This window comes from Phyllostomus hastatus, unplaced genomic scaffold (genome assembly GCF_019186645.2).
Source record: "Phyllostomus hastatus isolate PE091 unplaced genomic scaffold, TTU_PhHast_1.1 phas_scaffold_12, whole genome shotgun sequence".
In the NCBI taxonomy this organism is placed as follows: Eukaryota; Metazoa; Chordata; class Mammalia; order Chiroptera; family Phyllostomidae; genus Phyllostomus; species Phyllostomus hastatus.
In genome coordinates this window covers 22,398,855-22,421,923 of record NW_025334007.1, presented here as the reverse complement: position 1 = coordinate 22,421,923, position 23,069 = coordinate 22,398,855, and the positions used below count along the sequence as shown (strand labels likewise).

General features: G+C 63.9%; 1 protein-coding gene across 1 annotated transcript; it reads left to right on the top strand.

Annotated features, from left to right (window-relative positions):
• Window positions 1-12,435: 12,435 nt before the first annotated feature.
• Window positions 12,436-22,003, top strand: SHOX (short stature homeobox). The gene is made up of 5 exons (XM_045856126.1): window positions 12,436-12,712; window positions 15,928-16,136; window positions 20,135-20,192; window positions 20,300-20,388; window positions 21,758-22,003. Exons 1-5 carry the CDS (start codon window positions 12,436-12,438, stop codon window positions 22,001-22,003), a joined length of 879 nt encoding a protein of 292 aa, XP_045712082.1.
• Window positions 22,004-23,069: the final 1,066 nt, after the last annotated feature.

The following is a 23,069-nucleotide window of genomic DNA, read 5'->3' as shown; positions in this document are numbered from 1 at the left end:
ACAAGCAAGTATCGGGACCTTGGAAGGAGCCCTGTCCCTTTGTGCAGAGACACTCCAGCCCGACAAGGACCCCTGGGGTCCCACACAGGTGTCCCAAAAAGCCGCCAGCCCTGGAAGCATCTATGTGTTCCCAAAACTCCATGAACAAAATGAACAAGACAGGGTTCCTTTGTTTGGAGAGAAAAACCACCCTTCAGCCTGGCTAGGAAGAAAGATTTCCTAAGAACCCCCAAGAGTAACCGAGACAGAGGGGAGGGCTGGGGCGTTCCCGGGGGGACCTGTCCCCAAGGACCGTCTTTCCAGAAGCGGTCGCGGGTGGGTGCGCAGTCTCCCAGCCCGCCCTGCGCCCCACAGCCTCTGATGTCTCCTTCCCTTTCATCCGGGGAAATGGGTACTGGCTGAGGGTCAACCTAGATTTCCCCGGTTACTTAAACACCACGTCATATTATCCCTCCACGGGGATCATTAGTTAAATTCTCCGACTGTCAGGGAGAAGGGATGAAACCCCCCCGAGAAAAACAGCTCCCCTGATGCAGACGGTGTCTCTTCCATTTCCATCCGTCACCCCTGAAGTGGTTTGGGGGGGTGTCCCCCGAGGGTCCGTGGTGAACGCCGCCTCTCGCAAATGGGTGTTCGGTTTTACAGATGTTCCCGGCGCCAAAAGGCACCGGGAGATGTGACCGAGAGAAAAGAAAAAACGACAAATTGAGGATTCACTCTATTTTTGTCTCGTTGAGAACACTCCCCCCAAGAGGGGCTGGCAGGCGCGGGTTACCTAGTTTCGGGGCGGCGCGCCTGCAGGCCCCGGGCCTCATGGCGCCCGGTTCTGAGTGTTTCCCGATCTACATGCTGGTTTTTGCTGTGTTCTCGGGGGGTCTCTGTCGGACACCCTGGGGGGTTTTCCGCAGGAGCGTGGCCGCTGGATGCACCCCAAGGGCGGCGGCCACCTGCTTAGCTGGGCTGGACGCGGCCACAGCTGCACGGTTCTGTCCATGCTTCACGGATCAAAGACGGTCCACCCTGGACAGGCCCTGGACGCTCTGTCCACCGTCCATCCACCCACGCCCACACCCACACCCACAGCGGGAGCTCACGGTCACCTACTGAGTGCGGACGGTTTACAAGATGAGCACCCTCGAACTAATACGTGGGCTGGTGGGATCCCAGGGGGTCCCTGGCTGGTCCGCGGGCCCAGGACATTACGTGACCCTGGCGAGGGGGTGTTCCAGCTTTTCCCGAGGAGACCACACAGCGCCACCTGCAGACGAAGCCGTGAATCCTTCAGGCACCTGGGGGGGGGTGCTTCTTGGAGGGCGGGGGCTCGAATTCACGAAGGAGAGCTGTTGCCTGGAGGGTCACCCCCATTTTTATCTGGAAACATGTCTGAGTCAGGCGAGCAGGCATTCTGGGAGACGGGTTCCCTTGGGTGAAAAGCTGCCTGGTGCGCGTTCGAACGCACTTCTGAGAGCCCTCAGGGAACGGCATCGTGGTTTTTTTGTTTCGCTTTTCCTCCGCTGGCCTCGGTGTCCGTGGGAGGCCGCCGCCCAGCCTGGGTCCCACGGAGGCGGCTACATCAGAAAGCAGAAGCATCATCGGCTCATCCCCACGTGCGGGGGCTGCAGGGATGGGGGGAAAAGCACGGCAGGGTGGGCTTTCGTGGACATGATGTCATGTCCAGGCTGAGGGTTTCTCAGCCTGTCCGGGGGGCCGGAGGGCACTGGGGGGATCACGAGGCTGTGTCCAGGGAAGAGAGAGAGTCACCCTGCACACAGACAGACACAGCTCAGTGCTGCTGCCCCGCCACCTGTTGCCCCGTGGCCTCGAACGCTTCCCTGATTTGTGCACCCCACTCCCACCCTGCGGCGAAGCAACCCCCCACCCCACTGGGAGTCAGCGCACAGGGGACCAGACCGGGCCGCCTCTCCTGGGTGCACCTCTGCAGCTCGAGGTGCTAGAGACGGGAGCTCCCGTGTCCCCTCCGTGAGGCGAGAAGCGTTATGGGTGCCCTTTGGGGCTGTTCTGAGCAATCGCGATAACGCACGGAAATCTCCAGGAGACCGACAGGGTGCTCCGAGGAGCTGTGGCTGCTTTGGATTCCGAGAGAGAGACCATAACGTGCTCTTTTGCCGGGTGGGCCACGGCAGAAAGGGCGGTCTACGCGGAGGTGTCGGCCCCGGGTGAGGGGGCCATGGCGGATGTCTGGGGCTTATGGGGTCAGTACCAGGGGGGCAGTGCTCCTGGGACCCGGCAGGTGGACACTAGGGAGGCTGCTCAGCACCCTGCACTGCCCCGGACGCCCCGAGGACACTGCTTCAGCCTCGAATATTGACGATGCTTTTGCAGGTGGAACTGCTTCTCGTATCTACCAGCTACCATGTCTACCACCCATCCTCCATCCATCCATCTCTCTATCGATTCACCATCCATCCCTCTGTCCCTCCCACCACCCACCCATCCATCCCTCTGCCCACCACCATCATCCGTCTGCCAGCGTGGGTGCCGGCATCGCCCAGGTGCCGTGTCTGCTCTCTGTGCTGGTAGGTGTTCGTGGAAGATCCCAACATCTTCAACTCGACTCCAAACCAGAGACCTGGAAGGAACCGGCAACAGTCATGAAAACACACGAGGTTCCTTCTTCCGGAACGCGGTGAGGTTTCCTTTCGGGGACGGTGATGTGCGCAAGGTGAGTGGACAGAGTTTGTCGAAACGCTTCAAGTTTCTGCTCAAAACTCGACTTCTCCTCCTCCCCGTTCTCACCTGGCCAGGGGACTCCCAGCCTTTCAGAGAGCTCCGTCACGTGAAGTTACGTCTGGTTTTCAGATTCGTGCATCTGCATATTGTCTGCGTTCCCCCATAAACCGTGCGCATCATGAGATAGGGAATGTACCTATGGGCCTCTGTATGCCCAGCACCTGGCACAGGTGTGTTGCAACTGTATCACCAGCACCTGACACAGGTGTGTGTCACCTGTACTGCTAGCACCTGGCACAGGTGTGTGTCAGCTGTGTCCCAGCACCTGGCACAGGTGAGTCTCACCTGTATCCCAGCACCTGGCACAGGTGTGTGTCAGCTGTGTCCCAGCACCTGGCACAGGTGAGTCTCACCTGTATCCCAGCACCTGGCACAGGTGTGTGTCAGCTGTGTCCCAGCACCTGGCACAGGTGAGTCTCACCTGTACACCCAGCACCTGGCACAGGTGAGTCTCACCTGTACCCCCAGCACCTGGCACATGGCCGGAGCTCGCACGAGTGCGCGCATTACCTCCCCATGGCTGCTGTGACAGACGGTCACCCACAAAGTGCCTTCGCACACACACCATTCTTCGTCCCACCCTGGTCTGGGGCCTGGAGTCTGGGCCCCCGAGAGTGGCTCACCTGTGTCCTCTGCTCAGAGCCCCCACAGCCGAGGGCCTTCGAGGAAGACCTGCCTGCAAGCCCACGCAGGTTGTCCTCGGTCACCTTCTGTTCCTCTTGGGGTGCAGAGCCGAAGCTTCTCCCTGGCTGGCTGCGGCCAGGGCTGCTCCTGGCCGCTGGGTCCACGCACATTCCCGGACATGCTTTCCTGCGGCCATTTCCAGCCTCAGTGGGCGGAGTCCCCCCCCCCGGGACTCCTCCTCCTGCCTCACCTGTCGCTCCAGCTGGAGAGACCTGCCTGCTGTCCGAGGACCTGCGTGCTTCCTGGCGAATGTGGGCTCACCTGCCCACCCGCACGCCTCTTATTTCATCCATCTGCAGAGTCCCTTCCGCCACACGAGGGGCTCACAGCCACAGATGTGGGGTTCAGGCTGTAGCCACTTGGGGGGGGGGTGGCGGGAGGGTGTGGTCAGTAAGTTCCCGCAGAAAACTCACCGAACACGTAAGAAAGGTCCTTTCACGGAAGGCCAGTCCCGAGGGCAGGCCTGTGGGCAACCCGGGCACCGTGGTGGTCCCCTGGAAACCCTTCCCCCATGTCCGGACGGAGTCCCCCCACCCCGCTCTGTAGGACCTGGTCATTCTACCCGACGGCGGCCCAGGTGGACAAGGGGCCCCAAGGAGCTGGGACACCACAGGGCAGACGGAGGCTGCAGGGGGGTCCAGGCCTCTGATTCTCCCACCACCTGAGGGGTCAGGACGGCAGTGGGCAGAGGTGGCCATCTCTTCCTGGACTCTTCCTGGTGGGGGGGACTGCCCCGGCCCCTCAGGCCTCCCTGCGTTTCACCCCCCATCTCCTGTCCCTGGGGGTGTCTTAGCTGCCCCTTCTCTCCCAACGTGTGTGTGTGGGGGGGCTACGGCCTCTGTGGTGCCAGGGAGACAGAGTCCAGAGTCACACCACGCGGAGGGACCTCAGGGGGCCCGGTCCAGCCTGGCTGTGCCCTGGAACCACTGAGACCCAGGGGTCGGAAAACAGGCCAGGATGACCCCCTGCCGACCCCCAGCTCCGCAGCCCCTCCCGGATCCAGCCCCTAAACGGCCTCTTAAATCCTCACAGAGCTGTGTCAGAGCTGAAGGACGTTTTTGCGCCGGGGGGGTCCTGCCAGATTCTGAAGTGCAGGAGGGGGGCGGGGTGTCCAGGTCTTCTTCGGCAGGGGTCTCTCTTTGCAGCCAGAGGCCAGCGCGTGAGTGAGTGAGTGAATGAATGAATGAATGAATGAATGACGTCCAGGGCTGCCCTCCGGTCCGAGAGCAGGCCACGCCCCCTCCAGCCCCCAGGGCGCCCAGCTGGGGCGCCGCCGCGGCCAGGGGAAATGGCCCTGTGCGTTCGCCTGCCCAAGAGGCCAAGTCTCGTTTCAGTTCTCATCCATGAGCCTCCAGGCCCCGCCCCCGCCCCCCCCCCCCCCCCTTCCGTCCTCCTAGACCGCATTCGGACGGGTGAATGAACCAGGGGGAGGCCTACGGCTCCCCGGCTCCCTGCCCCGACCCCTCCCTGGCGCGCACCCCTCCCCTGCGCGGTGGGCGCCGGAGGAGGGGCGGAGGAGGGGTTGCTCGGCGCAGAGGTGGGCTCCTGGCGCGCGTCCAGCCGGTCAAGCTCAGCCCTCTAGCCCCGAGCTTCGCCTCAGGCCAGGAGGCTGAGCCGCGGGTGGAAAGGCCTTAGGCCGGAGCCGGGGCGCGCCCCTCCCCGCTGCCCTGGGGCCCCTCCCCCGCAGTCTGGCCCAGGCCAGCGCCTGGGCGCCCCAATTAGCCAGCCCCACGCCCCCGCCCTAAAGCCTGGTCCCTCCCGCTCCTGCCCTCAGCCCTGCGGCCCTCCAGACGCCCGTTCTCTGCCCTCGCCGGCTTCCCGGAGCTGGCCAGGCCAGCGACTGGCTGACCGTAGGGCAGGGAGCAGAGCCCGGGCCCTCCACGGGCAATCCTGGGCAGCCAGCCTGTGTGCGCCTCATTAGTGCGTGCGTGTGCGTGTGTGTGTGTGTGCGTGTGTGTGTGTGAGGGGGTGCAGAGAGGCCTCAGAAGACCCCCGCCCCACCTCACCAAGACTCTGATGAGTGCAAAGCCCACCCGTCCCTTGGGGGTGCCCTCCGCGGGAAATCGGGTCTGACAATGAACTGGGGGGAGGGTCGTGTGGGGGGGAAGGGAGACCAGCTGTGATGCCCCCCCAACCCAGCTTGTCCAGCTCCAGGCCAGTTGTGCCCAGGGAGCCTGGTCAGGGTCTCCAAGGGCTCCAGGGTCCCTGGGTTTTCAGGGATGAGCAGGTTGGGCAGCAAGCATTCTTGGGGGGCCCCCAGCGTTCTGGCTCGGGTTGGGGCCCAGGGGAGCAGTCTTTCCAGAACGTGCCCTGGGCACATGGACTCGGGCCTGCTTCCCCAGGGGATGCTGGGGTGCAGGGTACTCCCCGGGGTGGGGGGCGTGGAGGATTGGGAGGGGGGTGTCCCCATCTTCTGCAGAAATCAGACAACTCATTCATGCCCGCTCCCTAGAGGGTGGCGGGTCCCTCCCTGGCGTCTCCTTCCAAACCCATCGCGTCTGGAAGCCGAGGACTGCAGGAGTCTGCCGCGGCGACGAGGTTTCCCCGACCCCGGGTCCCCACTAGTCTTTCTTGGGAACTGCAGCGGCAGGCGACTGTGGCTGGCCGAACCCCCTGAAAACTTGGGGCAAGCGGACGAGGGGAGGGGAGCCGCGGTGTCCCGGCCTGCCAGCGCTTCCTGTGCCGGCAGAAGCGCGATGCTCGCCGGCGCTGGGGGGGGGGGGGGGAAGCGGCGGAGCCTCCGCCGGGGCGCAAGGCAGCGCGCGGCCACCGGCCCAGCACGGCCTGCGGGGACAGCGCCCTGGGGCCTGCCGCTTGAGCCCGGGAGTCCCGGCACCCACTGTCCGTGCCGGGCCACGCGGAGGCGCGTTGCTTCCCGTGGAACCTTCCGCCCAGGGGCCGCCGTCTGCCGCAGAAAACGCTCCCTCCCTGGCCGGCTGTGGGCGGGGATGTATTCGTTGCTTTCATTTGCATTTTGGAACGGCAGAGATTTGGGAGCCCGGTTGGGGCCGGGCTGTCTCTTAACCGGGCGATCTTTGGCGCGGTCCACCGGGGGGCCAAGGGGACGCCCATCCGGCGCGGGGGCAGCGGCGGGAAGAACTTAGGCCTCCGTGTTCCCGCGCTCTCTCTGCCGAGGCCGTGCGCCAGAAATGAGAAGAAAATCAAAATACACCCCTCAGATTTATTCCTGGGGACGTTAATTACCCAGAACGGCTCCCTGCGAGCGCCTAATGTATTCAGCGCGCAGGAGAGCTGGCTGCATTGTTTGTTGAGCGGTGGTCTCCGGAAAACGACCCTTTTTAGGTGTCCTCCGTGGTCAAATGCTTGGCTCCTGAAAAAATAATGTTTTTCTTAAATAAAACATAAAGTTGGGGGTCCCGTGATTCAATCTGAAAGGAGCGAGGTTTAATGCCCACCATATGTTCGAAAGTACGCGGAGGGAGGGGAAATGAGAGGCAGAGAGAGAATTCCACAGAAAGCAAATCACATACCTTCCCACAAAATATATTGTTAATAATGCTTTTTTTTTTTTTTTGCATGCAGGGCTGTTTGAGAACCTCCCCCACATAAATCCTGGGATTTGTTGCAAAAGTGAGAGCAAATGAAAGGAAAATAACCGTACATTTTCTGGGCGGGCCTTTGGCAGCTCGGAGACGGCCCACCGGCCCACCGGCCGGCTGGCTGGCCGGGAGAGCCGGGAGCCCTCCACTCCGGGACCTTTATTAATATCGTCGATGATGCCGTTGCCCAGAGAATCAATCTCTCCCATTCGGGAGCCGGATTCTCGGAGCCCATTGGCCCGCCGCGGCAAACACGGATATTTTGGATAAATCAATAAACAGCGTGCATGCTCGGGCTGATGACAGATGCAAGTTTCTCCACCTCAAAGGTTGGGGGGGCGGGGGGGGGACACAGAGAGGGGGCCCCTCCCCGTCTGCCAAATGTGTGAAGCTGTCGGGGAAAGTCCAGAACCTGGGGATCGATGCTGATAAATATTTAATGGGCGGGGAGGGCCGGGTCGTCGCCATTACAAAGGTTCGTGCGTCAGCAAAAAGCATTAACACCCACTCTGTCCTTTTTATTAGCAGACCGGGGCGCTCCGGACTCAGAGGGGCAGGGAGCAGGCCAGGGGGAAGGGGCCGACCTGGAGACCGCCTTCCTCTGTGGCTGGAGACGCAGGCCTGCCCTCGGTTGGGGTGTGTGTGTGTGGGGGGGGGTCTGAGTCCCTGGGTCCTGGGCCACAGGGCGTGGGCCGGGGACCCCACGGTGTGGGAGCCGAGGCCGCCCTGCAGTGAAGAGCTCAGGGCGTGAACGCTCATGTAAAGCAGGCACACTCGGGTCAGAAGCAGCTCCGTGCCACTGGCCTCAGAGGGAGACGCCCCAGCCGTACCTTTTAGGCATTCAATAAGCCAAATATTCCATGTGTGAATGTTCATGGCCGGCTCTCCCTGGGCGTTGGAGATGAGGCAGAGGCCGAGGGGTGGGCTGAGGGGTGGGGGTGGAGGTTAGGAATTAGTTTGTTCACGGAAATGTACCTAATTCACGGGCAGAAGGTCAGATTATTTTGTAAAATGGGAAGATGCCCAGGTGTGTTTGGTCCTGCTGCCCCAAGCCTGCCCCTGGGGGCTGTCTCCTTCCTGGGGTCACCCCCACTCCACTGGGGGCATTGAGGCCTGGGGCTTGGGGTGTCTGGGGTCAGCTGTGCCCCCTGGCTTCTGCACCGGGTTTCTGGGCGCCCTGGGCTGGCTTGGCCAGCCTGGACATCCCAGCTGAACTCTTGTGACTCTCAGCGGGAAGGCCCCGCCGGGGAGACGCAGAAGCCAAGGAATCTTCTGGCTGGTTTCTCCCTGGCAGGTGGGAATAAAGAGGGAAGAGGGGGGGACGCCCATCCCACCAGCAGAGCTGGGTGGTCCTGTGGGCCTTGCCTGCTCTGACCGCCGGGGCGGCCCATGAGGGCGAGGTGGCTCCAGCCACTTCCAGCTCCGGACCTGCGTGCGTGCCTGCGTGCGTGAGCTCTCTGGCTGTGCTGCGGGCTGCCCTGGCCTGGCCGGGCCAGAAGGACTCTGGCTGGGTGAACTCGGGGTGCATGGAGTGCTGCATCTCCAGGTTGCAGGAGTGAGGATACGCAGAACTGGGGGGGGGGGTGAGTCTGAGCCAGGGTGGGGGGGTCCAGCTTCCCGTGGGGGAGAAGGCAAGAAACCTTCCCACCGCCATCGGGGGTGCTGGCCTGCAGGAGGTGTGGACCCCATCCCCATGGGTGGGCCGCAGCGGCACCCTCCTCAGTGGGGTCGCTCCCTGCTCCCCAAACGGGGAGTGCTGGCTGGCTGGCTCAGCCCGGCCCGTGCGCGGCAGACTTGACTCCGCGGCTGAGACGCCCGGGTGCCTCCCGTCTCCAGGAGCGAACATTTGCTTTAAAACCACCCTGCGGCCTTCCCCCTGTCACCCAGGCCTCTTTCCCGGTGCACCTACAAGGTCTCCTGGCATTTTAAAATGTCTTTTCAGCGCATTGTATCCCCCTCACAGGTCTCCCCATCGGACACCGTGGCTTGGGAGGAACCCTCGGGCCTCCTGGGCTTGCTCGCGGGCCTGTGCCAGGCGGGGTCGCCCCAGCCCCCGGGCCTGAGCCCACCACCAGCGTGACCTCCGGGGTGTGTGCGGAGCCCTGGGTGGGAGCCACGGGGGAAGGCCCCTTTCCCTCCCCAGAGCGGACCCTCTGTTATTCCGCTACCCCACCCATGACTCCTTGCTTTTCGCCGCCTCTGTTTCCGGGGAGCAGACTTGCTTTCTTTCCGTTTCTCTCCACCACGTGCGCTGACACCCATGTCTTCTGGAAGGGTGGGCCGCAGGGGTCAGTGCACCCACGTTCTCAGTGGACGTGAGGATGAGGTTGCCAGGGGCCCACCCGCCCCCTCTCCTGGGTCCCCCTGCTCAGAGCCGGCTGGGGGGCTGCAGCCAGCCGGGGCCCCTCCCAGAGCCTCCTGCTGGCCGTCTCCCAGCGGAAGTGGAACATTTCACCGTCCCGTCCCCCCGTGGCCTCTGGAGCAGGCCTGGAAGCAGGCGGCCAAGAGAGTCCTTGCGCGGGCGAAAGTGGAAAGAATAACACGAATGGTTGCTGTTTGGTGTTTCTGCCTTTGAAAGGGTGTCAGCGGGGGAGCCCTGTGCACTCTTAGTGCAGGACGTGAGGGGGTTTAGGGCTCACGGCCGTGCCGGGTCCCCAAGAGTTTGAGAGGGAGCCCACGGCGTTGCTCAAGTCCAGAGAGAAAGTTTGATTGGGGCACCCAGTCACCTTCCCGAGTCTCAGGAAAAGTGGGGCCTCCCGGAGTGAGGAGAGATGCTGGTGGGGGACCCTTTCTTTCATGGACGGGTTTTCCACAACCCTTTGGCACCCTTGGGGCCTGGGGATGGACCCGGGCTGTGTGGAAGTGGTTTTAAGTTTCTCCCGGGCTTGAATGTCCAGGGTCCCTCCTGCTGCTCGTTAGGGACACTCCTGGAGGTCTTCGACCCCCGCGGGAGCAGCGTCCCTGCGAGCGGGGGTGGGGCCGAGGCAGGGGACAGCGCCGGTTCTCGGGGGGTCTGCGGTCGGCGTCTGTGGCTTCCCAGCGAAGGAGCCTCAGGCTGCGCAGGCCCCTGCCCGCTGGGACTCCGGGGGAAGGCGAGTGCCCTGCAGCTTTGCCCGAGAGGCTGGCTGGGCAGCAGCTTGGGGGTCCACCCGACCATCTCCCTAGGGAGGAGGCTGCTGCACCTGAGGCTGGAGGCTGTTGAGGCTGGGAGGAGGGCAGCGGTTACCCTGAGCCCGAGGCCCCCACACAGTGAGTGGCTCTGCTCCCCAGCCCCCTCGCCCTACACTTTCTCCTTCTCGCCCGTTCTTCTCTCTCCGCCCACCAATTTGGGGCGTCTGTGGGGTGCAGGGCTTCCCCCCGGGGGGAGGGCCAGCAAGGCCCGGGCCGCCACAGGCCCGCGCCCCGCGCGCCCCTCGCGCGCGAGCCGCCGGCGTTCCCCCCCGCTGACCTGCGGAGGCGGCCTGAATAATGCATCACGGGCTATTTGTCATTCCGTGTGATATCCCTGCGCCTCCGCTTTGATTCCAGGGCCGCCGTGACAAAGACCTGTTTGTTAAGTTTCAGGGCTCCTGCGCCTTCCGCCTTTTAAGTCCGACGGAGGCGGCGGCCCCCAAATCCCTCCGTTTCCTGCGCACGCAGCACGCGGGGCCGAGCAGAGCAGCCCGGGACCCGGCGGACCGGCGCCTGGCGCGGCGCTGTCAGAAAAGGGATGCAGGGCCGACCCGGGAGCGGAGCAGGCAGGGGGATGGAGAGGAGGAAGGGAGGGAGGGAGGGAGGAAAAGCGCCGGTCTGTTCCTCCAGTTCAGCTCTGCTCCTCCTCCTCCCCCCACCCCACTCGCCAGCATGACGCCCCCCTCCCGCAGCTGGAGGACCCCCCCACGAGAAGCCGACCCCGGCCCCGCGGATTCCAGAGAAACCCTCCACGTCCCTCCGTGCCAAAGCAGACCACGGCTGGGCTCTCGCGGCCTCCGCGCGGGGCAGGGCGCCGGGTCCCGCCCAGCCCAGGGTGGCCCCATCCCGGCTCTGATGAGAGAGAGACGCTTCCACTTAGGAAAATGCAACATCAAGCTCTCCAAAAACCCCTCAACACCACCCTTCACCTCCCTGCCCCAAAAACCTCTTCCCCATTCCAGCGTGGGAATTGGGGTGTGGGGAGCGGGGGTGGGTGGGTGGGAGGAGAGGCGAGGGGAGAGGACAGGAAAAAAAAAAAGAGGGAAAAGGAGAGAAAGTCAACTTTATTTCCAGATGGAGTTTTGCGGAGGATGACAGAGTGGCTTCCCAGAGTGTCAAATGAATTTCCTATCGCAAAGGAGCGAAGCGGTTTCTCCTGAGCGCATCGGAGAGGGGTGGGTGGGAAGGGGCTCTTCGGGAAAACCAACCGTGACACAGCCCGATGTACATCTATCCCCCCCCCTCAAATAAATATCCTAGACACCAGGTTGACAGAGCAGGTCTAAAGCAGGCGGCACCGGTCCGGGCCGAGCGGGCTGACGCGTGCCAGAAAGATTGCTGTTGACAAATTAGTTCTTCCAGCCACCCAGGGGCATCTCCGCGTCTCCACCGCCGCACTCCGGGGGGCGGCCGGGCAGCGCTCCGGCCCCCAGCCTCCGCGGCGTCCGCCCCAGCGAGGTCTGCGAGTCGCGTCTCACCGTCATCGCCGAAGCTCCAGCGCCCACGTTCGGGGAGACCTGGGCCCTTCCTGTCTCTCTCTTTCGGGGTCCTGGACCTGTGCCCCAGTCTCGCCGCGCCCGCAACCGCTCCTCCCGTTCTCTCCGTGGGCCGTGCCGGCGGTTCCGGCTCGCAATCCACCCGCATCCGCACCTTGGAGTGAATTCCCGTGTGCGATCGCGCGTCCCCGCCACGCGCGGGCCCTCGGTGTCGCCGTTCTGCCGCCCTCGGGCCCATTCCGCCCGGATGCATCCTAGGCGCGGGGCTGTGCTCCTGCCGGGGCCGGCCGGTCGGCTAGGACCTCCTCGCCATCCATAAACTCCTCCTCGAGTTTCGTTTCCGCTGGCCATGGAGAGCTCGCGGATACCTGTTTGGGGCTCCGGCGCCCGCGCCCGCCCGCGCGCGCGCGCGCTCTCCCTCTCGCTTCAAAAATCCGATCTTTACCTCTCCGCACCAAGGTGCACGGACGCCCAACGGTGATGAAATGAAAAGGAAGCCAATTGCCGGACTGGAGGTGGGGGAAGAGATAGCGTCTCTGCGTGCGCCCGCCGCCGAGCCGGGAGTCTTAATTGCTGCCGACAGGGCGCGCGGGGGGTTGGGCGGAGGTAGCGGCGTATAAATAGTGAGATCTCAAATTGAAAGGCATAAATAACGGCAGCAGGGACCTACCCTCACACACACCGACCTCTCCGCGCGCGGAGGCGTGCGGACCGCAGCCCGGCTCCCAGGCAAACCCGGCCGAGCCCCGCGGACCCCCGCAGCCCCAGCAGCCATGGAGGAGCTGACGGCTTTTGTATCCAAATCCTTTGACCAGAAAACCAAGGAGGGCGGCGGCGGCGGCGGCGGCGGCGGCGGCAAGAAGGATTCGACCACGTACAGGGAAGTTTTGGAGAGCGGACTGGCGCGCTCCCGGGAGTTGGGGAGCTCGGAATCGAATCTGCAGGACATGACGGAGGGCAGCGGTCACTGTCCGGTGCATTTGTTTAAGGACCACGTGGACAACGACAAGGACAAACTGAAAGAGTTCGGCACGGGGAGGGCTGCGGAAGGTAAGCTCGCCGGGATCCGGCTCCGGGCCCCTCCCGGGGACCGAGTCTGCTCGCCGCCCAGCCTGCCCGCCTGTCCCTCGCCCCTGTGCGTGCGGAGGCTCCGGGCGCCGCGGCTTGGCTCTCGATTGGATCCCAAACTCGGAATGTACAGCCACGGCTCGGATGGAGAGGCCTCGGCAGTCCGTCGTCAGCCTTTTCGTGAGAGAGAGGAAGGAGACAGGGCGGGAAGGAGACAGGCCGGGAAGCCAGGGTGGGCCGGAGCCGGCGCACTCGCCGTTCCGGGCGGCGGCACCGGGCGTCGTACCGGGAACTTTCCCGGCTTGGGGTCGCCCGGAGGCATGTGCCTGAAGACCGACCGCGGTCGGCTGTAGGGCCGCGGGGTGCGCGTCTGCCTGCCTGCCTGCGGGTCTTCCTGACAGGCACCCACAGGCGCACGGAGCGGGGGCGCGCACACGCCTCTTGCCCTCACTGCCTGCCGGCTCCGAGCTGGAAGCGGCCGCGTTGAGGACGCGCGGGCCGGGGGTCGGGCGATGGACCGTGCGCCGTCCCCTTTTCCGCCGCCCGTGCCTCTCCGCGGTTCTCGCTTCGGGGAAACTTTCCCCCGCGGAACCTTGAGACTTGCTCTTGATTCCCCGGGCCTGTACATGAGACCCACCCCCGCGCCTGCAGGTGGCCGCGGTCTGGATACGGCCGGAAGGACCCGAGGAGGCTGTGGCCGCACCGCGCGGCATCCCCTACGCCAGGGTGTCCGAGCCCAGGCGGCCTGAGCTGGCCAGACGCGCCCAGGCCCGCTTCGCCCCGCGCTGTTCCAGAAATCTGCGCCGAGGGTCGTCCGGTTGTTGGGCCTCGGAAAAGGCGCGTTTAGGAGGTGGGGGGTGGGGGGCGGATTTTGCAGCGAGGCAGGGAAGGTCCTAAACGGGGAACCTCCGCACACACCGGGCAACTGGCGGCCATCAGTCAGAGGCCCCAACACGTAGCCAGGCTTCCTCAGGAAGCAGGTTCTGCAAGAGGCACGGGTGTCCACTTTGTTTTTTTTTTTTTAATGACAAACGCAGGGAAGAGCGAGGTTTGCCATTTCGATCGCGGGGTCCTGTTGCGCTCGAGGCGGTGTGGAGAGAGGTCAGCGGGGTCTCCCCCAGACGTGGGGCCCTTCCCCCCACCACAGAGCCTGCCTCTCCTGCTCCTCCCGACCCAGCTCTGTCAGGCCGTGTCCGGGCTGTGGCCTCCAGGCCCCTGTGGACGAGGCTCTGACCTTGGGGAAGCAGGAGGGGGCAGAGGCTTAGCAACCAGCCCTGGACGGAGGCCCGGGCCGGCCGGCCGGCCTCGCCTCGGGACCTGGCCTCACCCGCGGCTCTGTCACCCGTACAAAGATAGCTGGTGTGACGCGGACCGTGGGCTGCACAGAACCGGGGGCCGAGGTTTCACTCCCCAGGTTTCCCAGCACGCATTGGGGCCACAGCCTGGGGGTGCTGAGCTGCCACCCCAGCCCTTTTTCTCGGAGGGGCCCCCTCCTCTCGTCCACCCAGAGGACCGGGGGCCTTTAGGCAGGACAGCCCCGCGTGGGCCGCCGTGGAGGCCTCCTGAGAGTCCGATGAAAACGAGACAGCGTTAGTGGAAGGGACAGAAGGACCGACAGGACAGGACACACGGGTGCCCAGCTGCCCCCTCCACCCTCCCCCCTGCCCCGGGGCTGCATGTGCCAGGCTGAGCCCCAGGCTGGTGGCGGTGGGGACCCTCTCGGGCCAACGAGGACCCCAGGAGGCCTGGGCTCTGAGCAGCGAGCCTGTGGCCACTGGGTTTTGCAGAGCCTGCTGCTGGCCCCGAAGGACTTTGACCGCTGCTTCTCAGCTGAGATCCACCCCTGAGGGTCAGAGTGCAGAGGTCTCAGCGGGAAGCACCCAGAGGCCTCTGGGGAAGCACTCAGGTGGGGAGGAAAACAGGGAAATTCGTGTTGGGAAGGCATGCCTCTTCAGGGGTGCGGATACGCTTCACGGGCAAGGTGGGGTCCAGTGTCCAGCAGCCGTGACCCTTGAGGGGAGCAACTCAGGCAGAGTCAGGGCTTGGCTTCTAGTGTTCAGCTCTGGGGGCGGGGGGGGGGGGGGAGTGCGACCCTGTCGACGGGAGACCCCAGGGCCTGCATTTCCCCGTGAAACTTTCTGCGTTTGCTACTCAGGGGCCTCCTGGGCTTAGTCTGGCTGCTGCACAGTTGGCGGGACCACAGCCTCTTTGCACAGACGCTCCCGAGGTCAGCTTCCTGTCCTCAACACCACCGAGGGGACGTGGGATGAGGGGAGGGAGTTGCTTGGTGCCCCTGCCCCGCTGCCGCATCTGGGGAAGCAGCAAAGGGGAAGGAGAGCTCAGGGCTGGTGGAGGGGCGGCTGCCAGCAGCCTCAGGGTGCCGGGACGCCTTGCCTTGTGACCCCCCCCCCCAGCAGACACAGACACTCTCCTAATTTCTGCAGGGGAGAAACGGTCCCTTCTGGCACCCCCGGTGTGGCCTGTGCCTGACCTCAGGCAAATGTGTGGGAAAGGGAGAGCGTGACACTCAGCAGGGAGCGGAGGTCCGGGCTCCCACGGCACCCTCATGCAGGTGGGGACGGAGACCAGGGTGCGGGCTGAGCGCCGGCCTCCAGCGGCTGGAGGGAGTCTCCGGCTCCGCGGTGGCTGCAGCAGAGGGCCGCGGCTCTCCTGGGCCCAGATCCCGGCGTAGTCTGCACCTCACGCGGCAGGGGAAGAGGGTGGGACAGAGAGGGAACAGAGAGAGAGAGAGAGAGAACGAGAGAGAGAGAGAGGGAGAGAGAGAGAGAGAGGGAGATGCTGCATGAATATGCCAGCACACACGAAGTGCAAAACCGAGGGAACTATTCGGAGATTAAGCCAAGGAACACGGCGCCCCCAGTGCCCGAGTTATTATTTAAAAAAAAAGGAAAGAAAAAAAAAAGCGCGTCCTCCTCTGGCGTTGGTTTTATCAACTTGACACAGGCTGGGCTTCAGGGCGCGTTGGTTGCCCGGGCCCCTCGCACGGCAAGCACACGCTTAGGTTTTTGACGAGGTCACGCCAAAGCGTCCGCCGCGGGCCATACTGCGGCGACCGTGGGGCGCAGGGCGCGCGGGGCGGCAGGCGGGACCTGGTGGAGGGACTGGGGCAGCCCCGGCGGGCCGGCGCCCCGGGACCTCAGCGCTGTGCCCCCGGCCCGGCCCGCCCTGCCCCGCAGGCATCTACGAGTGCAAGGAGAAGCGCGAGGACGTCAAGTCGGAGGACGAGGACGGGCAGACGAAGCTGAAGCAGAGGCGCAGCCGCACCAACTTCACGCTGGAGCAGCTGAACGAGCTGGAGCGGCTCTTCGACGAGACCCACTACCCCGACGCCTTCATGCGCGAGGAGCTCAGCCAGCGCCTGGGGCTCTCGGAGGCGCGCGTGCAGGTAGGATCCTGGGCCCCGCCTCAGGTCCCGGGGCGCGCGCCCGGAGCACGCCGCCGCCTGGGCCCGGGTCCCCTTGCTGCTCCGGGGTCGCAGGGAGGCTGGGGGCCGGCTGCAACCCGGCTCCTGGGAGACGCCCCAGGTCCTCACGCGCTGGGGCGCACGGTTCGCACGAAAGGCCCGCCTGGTCCCCACCTCCAGGTTGTCGGGAATTTGGGTCACTTCCCCCCCCCTCATTTCCGTCTTTTCGGGTGTCTTCTTCCCTCTCTTGTACAGTTTCAGGGAACGGGAGAGGCGCGGAGTGGGGGGAGGCTTTTTCCCCACACGGGGCATCTTAATGAGCTCGGCCGCTGCCCGCGCGGGGCCGGATTAGCCCCGGCCCCAGGGGCTCCGGGCGCGGTGGAGGAGGGGGGGCGAGCGCGCATGAATCCGTGATGCCCCATCTGGCGAGGCCCGGTCGGCGGCGCCCTGGGCCTGCGCAGCACGTGCGCGGAGGGGCGCTTCGCGAGCCTTCCTGGGCCGCGGGGAACGCGAAGTTACAGGTATATTCATTTATCGATGGGGGACAGTGCCAAAGATCCGCTTGCTGCAGGTCGCGCGCACACCTCCGGGGAGGTTGGGCCTGCGCCCCCCCTCCCCGTCTTCCGTGGGTCATTTCCACAGTTCAGAGCGTCATAGGAGGGCCGCGGGGAGAAAGGGTAGAGGTCAGGATCTCGGGCTCTGGGGACTGGTTAAAAAAAAACCAAACCAAACAAAACAAAAAACAACGAAATTCATCGTGGTAACCCCGGGGAGCCCAGGGCTTTCTCCGCGGGAGCCGGTTTCCTACTGGTTATGGTGCCCACACCTTCTCACGGCACTTTCCCCGGGTTTTATTTCTGAAACGAAAACACACATGGGCTTTGACGACAGCGCGTCCTCCCAAACCTGCGCCGTGGAGAGAGTGTGTGTGGGCGTGTGTGTCTACAGTTCTGGGGACCCTTTGTGGTGTGGCTGCGCCCAGACAGCGAGGGTGACTCCAGAGGGAACCCAACGCTCCCCCCGGGGTGGGGGGACTGTTTAGGCCTTCCCTCCCCCCCCCCTCCACCCCGTTGGCATCCGTTTCTAGAACCTTCCAGGATAGGCGGCACCCGGGGGCAGAGAAAAACTCTGGTGACCCTTTTTCCCCAGCTGAGCCCGGGCAGGTCTCTGGCCACAGGGCTTGGGGGGCGGCCACCCTTCTCTGGGAAGATGAATCGGGCCCCGCCGTCGAAATGAATGAAAAGATTAAACTTTGGCTGCAGGGAACATCAACTTTTATGTCATGTCCACCGCCTCTGCCTGCCCGGGATCGGCAATATCTCCCCGGCCCTTGATGTACTGTTTCTATAAAAATAAATTACTCGTAATTGAATTCCACACTATTTCGTCCAGTAGTCTATTACTGGCTAGCACCTTCCCGGGGCCCACCGAGGGGTGGAAAATCGGCTCTTGGGTGGCCGGAGACCCTGAAAAAAAAACACAAAAACCCTAAAATAAAGCAGGGGTGGGGTGGCCGGGTGGGGAGGGAGGGGAGAGGCCTGAGCCAGGATCGATCCACGAGGCGAATTAAAATTTAATGACTGTAAATAATAATAAAAACAAACACGGGGATAAAAGCCGTGGCTTGGGCCACAGGGAGAAGAAACGCGGGGACACGGGGAGGAGGAGGAGGAGGAGGAGGGCAGAAAAGTGGTCGTAAAAACCAATTAGGGGAACCGTGTGGGCCGGCCGGGGGGAGAGGGCACAGGGGCCAGGGGGACGGGGGAGGGGGTGAACCGGCATTCGCACCCCGTCTCCGGTCTCCGTCTCTCGGAACGGTGGTGGTGTGGCGATCCTTCCCGGCACCGCCTGTGCCGGGGTTGTTGTTCGAGGGTAGAGTTTCAATTTCGTGTGGAAATTCGCTGTAAATAAATTGAGGCTCCTATGATGCGGGTCCTTATTAACCTTTTATTTTTAGTGTTGTACTGGAAGCTGCCGTGGCCCAGCTGTCAGGGTTATAATCGAAAGTTATGAGCCGGCGGTGAGGAGCAGGCCGTAATTTAATTACAACAAATATCTTTGGGTTTATGGCGCACAGCTAAATTAAATGTCATTATTCACTGTCTGTAATGGAAATCAAAAGGAAATCAGATTACCGCGTGGGTGAGGCGAATCAAGCGACCGGCCCTTAATGAAGAAATAAGTGTCTAAACCAGTGTACTGAGCTTTACTTAGCATATTCACGACTAATTGGAATTGATCGCGCATCACCCCAAGACTGATTTATTATCGCTTAACGCGGCGGCTAATTCATCACTTTTATACTTCATAATGCTCCCCCCCCCCCACCTTTCCACCCCGCAAGGGGAAGTGAGCCTGGCTTGTCGTATTTAAACAGGGTTCTGTTTTTGAAAAATGCACTTCCAAGTTGGGGGGGAGGCCCGGGCTCTGGCGCCTCTGGCTTTTTTTTTTCCTCCTCTCAAGGACTGGGGTGCGGGACCCCAAGGGCCCCGGCATGCCCGGGACCCTGCATAAGGTGGGGGCGTCCAACGTGGGGGGTTGCAGAAGGACACTTTAGCTAGGTTGGGCAAACCTGGTAGAAAGATTGGTGAATTGCAACCGGTAGGTCGGGGGTCCTTTTCGGAATTGCTTTTCAGCAGAAGGCATGAAAGTTTTTTTTTTTTCCTGCCTCCCTGCAGCCTGGTGGGCTGGAGCGTTGGAACGTTCTGGAAAGCCAGTTCCGACCTGGCAGGCGGGCAGACGGCTCTGCCCTGCCCCTGCAGAGTGTGAAGAGTCTGGGATGGAAAAGTGCAGGAGTCTTAGAGCACCTCCCCCTCCCCCTGCCGCCCCCTGTCCTCCAAACCCCCGGGTTTCCTGGTCAACAGTGGTGTGGCCGTAGGTCCATGAAAATGGGAGCCAGTTAGGAAACAAACAAAGTGACTGGGAAGTTTGTTTTTGGGAGGGGGGCTCCAGACTTTCTGTGATGCCCAAGGTTGTGAGGCACAGTGGGCAGGTGTGGTGGGGAGGGGGTGGGGGTGCCTGTGCACCCCAGTCTTGACATGAGGCCTAGGAACCCAGCAGGGCTAGCTCAGGGGCCCAGGGCCCTTCCCCCCCAAACTCTTTTTTTTTAAAAATATATTTTTAAAAGATTTTATTTATTTATTTTTTAGAGAGGGAAGGGAGGGAGATAGAGAGAAACATCCATCCATGTGCGGTTGCTGGGGGCTGTGGCCTGCAACCCAGGCATGTGCCCTGACCGGGAATCGAACCTGCAATGCCTGGTTCGCAGCCCGCGCTCCATCCACTGAGCTACGCCAGCCAGGGTACCCCCAAACTCTTGACCAGGTACCCCGAGAAGTAGCTGTCTGCAGAGAGACCAAGCGCCTGCAGAGCAAAGCCTGCGTTTGGGGCGGGGGCATCCGGGGCGTCTCAGATGCCATAGGCTCATGACCCTGTAATAGTAACTCCGACCCTGCCCCGCGTCCCAGGCGGACGCAGAGGGCGTGGAACTTTCTGGACTCAGGGTGTTCCCAGCTGGACTGGGGTGGGGCCCGGATTCTGAACTGTTTGTCCACCTGGGAGCTCGCTCCCTTCCTTGGTCGCTAAAGCCCCAAAGCGTCAGACGGGGTTCTCCGGGTTTGGTAGGGGGGGCGGTGAGGCCCACACGGAACGCTGGGAGGTTCTCCACCTCCCTGGCCAGCCCGGCACCTGCTCCTTTGCTTTAAATGTTTGCACGTCCAGCTCCTGCTCACCTCGTGGCTCGGGAGGACCCCCCACCCCACCCTGAAGTGGGGCTTCACAAACTCCAGCCCCAGATACCCGTTAGGAGTGTCGGAGGGGCAGGGGATTAGGGAGGCGGAGACGGAGCTTTTCCCGTGCGCCCCAGCGGGGCCTGAGCGCACCTTCCAGCGTCCTGGGGGAGGGGGGCGAGGCCGGGACACCCTGGGCTCCAGGCCTGGGCTGGCTCACTGGGCTGCCTGTCTCTGTCTGCTCCGTCGCAGGTCTGGTTCCAGAACCGGAGAGCCAAGTGCCGCAAACAGGAGAATCAGATGCATAAAGGTAGGCACTTGGGGGGCGGGGGAGGGCGGCGCGTGGTGGGGGTGGGGGAGGGCGCGCGGGTCCTGGGAGGAGCGGAGTGGTATTCACACCTCGGTCTTTCTTCGCAGGCGTTATCCTGGGCACGGCCAGCCACCTGGACGCCTGCAGGGTGGCGCCCTACGTGAACATGGGCGCCCTGCGGATGCCTTTCCAACAGGTAGCCGGGTTTTCTTCCCGCTGAAACGCGCGGCAGGCGGAGAGAGGGGTGGCGCGCTCCGCCTCCTCCTCGGCTTCCTCCGCTCCTCCCGCCCCCGCGCGGAAGAAAGGAGGCCGCTTTTTACAAGAGAGCATTTATAGACCCGTTGGCACGCATTAAAATCACGCCGTAAAACTCCAAGAGTCACCTTCGGGAAGGGCCGGGTCATAAAGTGAAACAGTGTTACAAAAATCGGAGGGAAAGAAATCCCACCTACCCTGGAACCACCCACAGGCTCCCCGCCTGCAGCGAGGGGGCCATGTCGACACCCAAACCCTCGCCTCCTCGCGGGCTCGGGGCCTCTGCTGGCGGTGGCTGCGCCCCTCCCAGGCTGGCCTCGCCCCACACCTTGGGGTTGGGGGCCTTCTTGATCCCACACCTTAGGGTTGGGGGCCTCCAGCCCAGCTCCCAGCACAGCCCCAAGCGGCTAGAGCGCGGGGTGTTCGGCGTGGACATGGGGTGGCCACGGGGTTGAAATACACCCGTGGAGTCCAGGTATCCAAAGGGCCCAGGAAGGGAACAGCGCAGAGGGATGCAGGCAAAGGCAGTGCCCACCTGCGCCCTACCTTGCTTCTGCGCAGTAGCCGCGGTGCGCAGGCTAAGCCCCCAGGTGGGGGCGGGGCTGTGGGCTGCTCCAAAGGGAAACCCTGGACGGGGCAGAGCCATGGCCGCCGCGCACAGGTTCCTGTGTGCACCGGTGTCTGCTCAGGGGCCAGACAGCTGGGGGTCCGCCCCCGCCCTGGCTGGTCAGCTAGGATGCCTGTGTGTGTTCAGCTAGGACGCCGTTGTGACTGGACCCCTGGGAGAGGGGTGGGGGGCCGGCTGTGTTCTCAGATCCAGGCGCTAAAGGTGGCAAGGGGGATCCGGGGCCACCTCCTGTCCCCCCCCCCCAGACAGGGTGAGCCTGATGGGACCAGCCAAAGCAGCCAGAGGACTTGGCTGTGCACCTCAGGGATTTGGGGGGGGGCGGGAGGGGTGGTGGGGGGAGCCCCTGAGTCTGGAGGCAGATAGAGAGCCTGGGGCCTGGCGAGGAGCAGCTGGCAGCCTGGGACACGCCGGTGCTGGAAAGGCCTTGAGGGTGGGTGTCCGAGGGGGCAGCGAACGGGTGGGCATGTCTGGGGGGATTCCAGTCACCCCACCCCCATAGGGTCACCAGAGGGCGGCACGGACACCCCCCGCGGAGTGGGTGGCGGTCCCGAGGTGGGAGGGGAGGGGAGGGGGGTGGCTCCGCGGGAGAGAAGCCGCCCTTGGGGTCCATCCAGGCGGGGAAAGTCGCCTCCAGGACCTAACGGTGCCCATTCCCCTCCACCCCCCGCCCCCTGCCCCGCAGGTCCAGGCTCAGCTGCAGCTGGAAGGCGTGGCGCACGCACACCCGCACCTGCACCCGCATCTGGCGGCGCACGCGCCCTACCTGATGTTCCCGCCCCCGCCCTTCGGGCTGCCCATCGCGTCGCTGGCTGAGTCCGCTTCTGCCGCTGCCGTCGTGGCCGCCGCCGCCAAGAGCAACAGTAAAAACTCCAGCATCGCCGACCTGCGCCTGAAGGCGCGCAAGCACGCCGAGGCCTTGGGTCTCTGACCCGCCGCGCGCCCCGCTCCCGCCAGGCCCCGCGACCCCGCCCGCGCTGCGCCCTGCACGCGACCCCTGCGCACCCCTCGCGGCCACACGGACGCACGGACGCTCTCCCCCACCTCCCCGCGCAGCGAGGGCATGGGACAGACCTAGCGCAGCGGCCTCCTCCTCGCCCTGAGTAGCCAGGGGGCCCCTGTTTGGCCTGGGCTGGGGGCTCCTCCCCGGAACGCATGACCCCGCCAGCCCTCCGCAGAGACTGCAGGGGAGAGAGAGGAGGTGACCGCGAGCCCTGGACCACGTGCAGCTCGGGGCGCGCTCTCCTCTTCTGCCGGCGTCTCTGCCCAGTGCATGCGGCCTCCTACGCACCTTTCCAAGATCCTCGAGTCCATTCAACACCAGGCCGGGGCTGGTCTCCGCTGAAGACGCCCGTTCTCCGTCTCCAGCGACGGTGTTCTGGGCCAGGACCTCGCTTTCCTCTGACGAGCTGCAGGACCCGCGTGGATTTGTGTGGACGGTCCCATCCCGGGTGGGCCAGGGTCTGCTCCCCGCCCCCCCCCCCGCCCCCAGCCCCTCCCTCTACCCGAAGACAGCAATAACGAAAAAGGCATCTGGTGACCTCGCCAAGGTCGGCGCGGGGGAGGACCTGGGTCTCCCGAGCTGGGACCCTGTGGAGGACCGGCTTTGTGACACTGGTCTTCGTGTTCAGGTCGGGTCCCCCGAGCACCGGGCGGAGGGTTCCTCGTGCCACGGAAGAGGCGACTTTATAACTTTCCCAGTCTTTGACCCCGGAATGGACACGCTTCGCTGTGTTTCCGAATTCAGACTCCAAGGACTTGCAGAGAGAGAGAGAGAGAGGGAGAGGGAGAGAGAGGGAGAGACGGAGAGACACGCAGGGGCGCGGGGTGTCCACGGAGGCCGCCGGGACTGTAGTGAAATGCAGTGAGGTGCAGACAAGTGCAATACTGTACATACGATAGAATTTAAGAGAAACTGGCCGGGCATTCTTGACTGGCCGGCTTGGGGACTTCGAGGGGGCGCCGTGTCCCCTGCATGCCGTGGGCCCGGCCGGCGG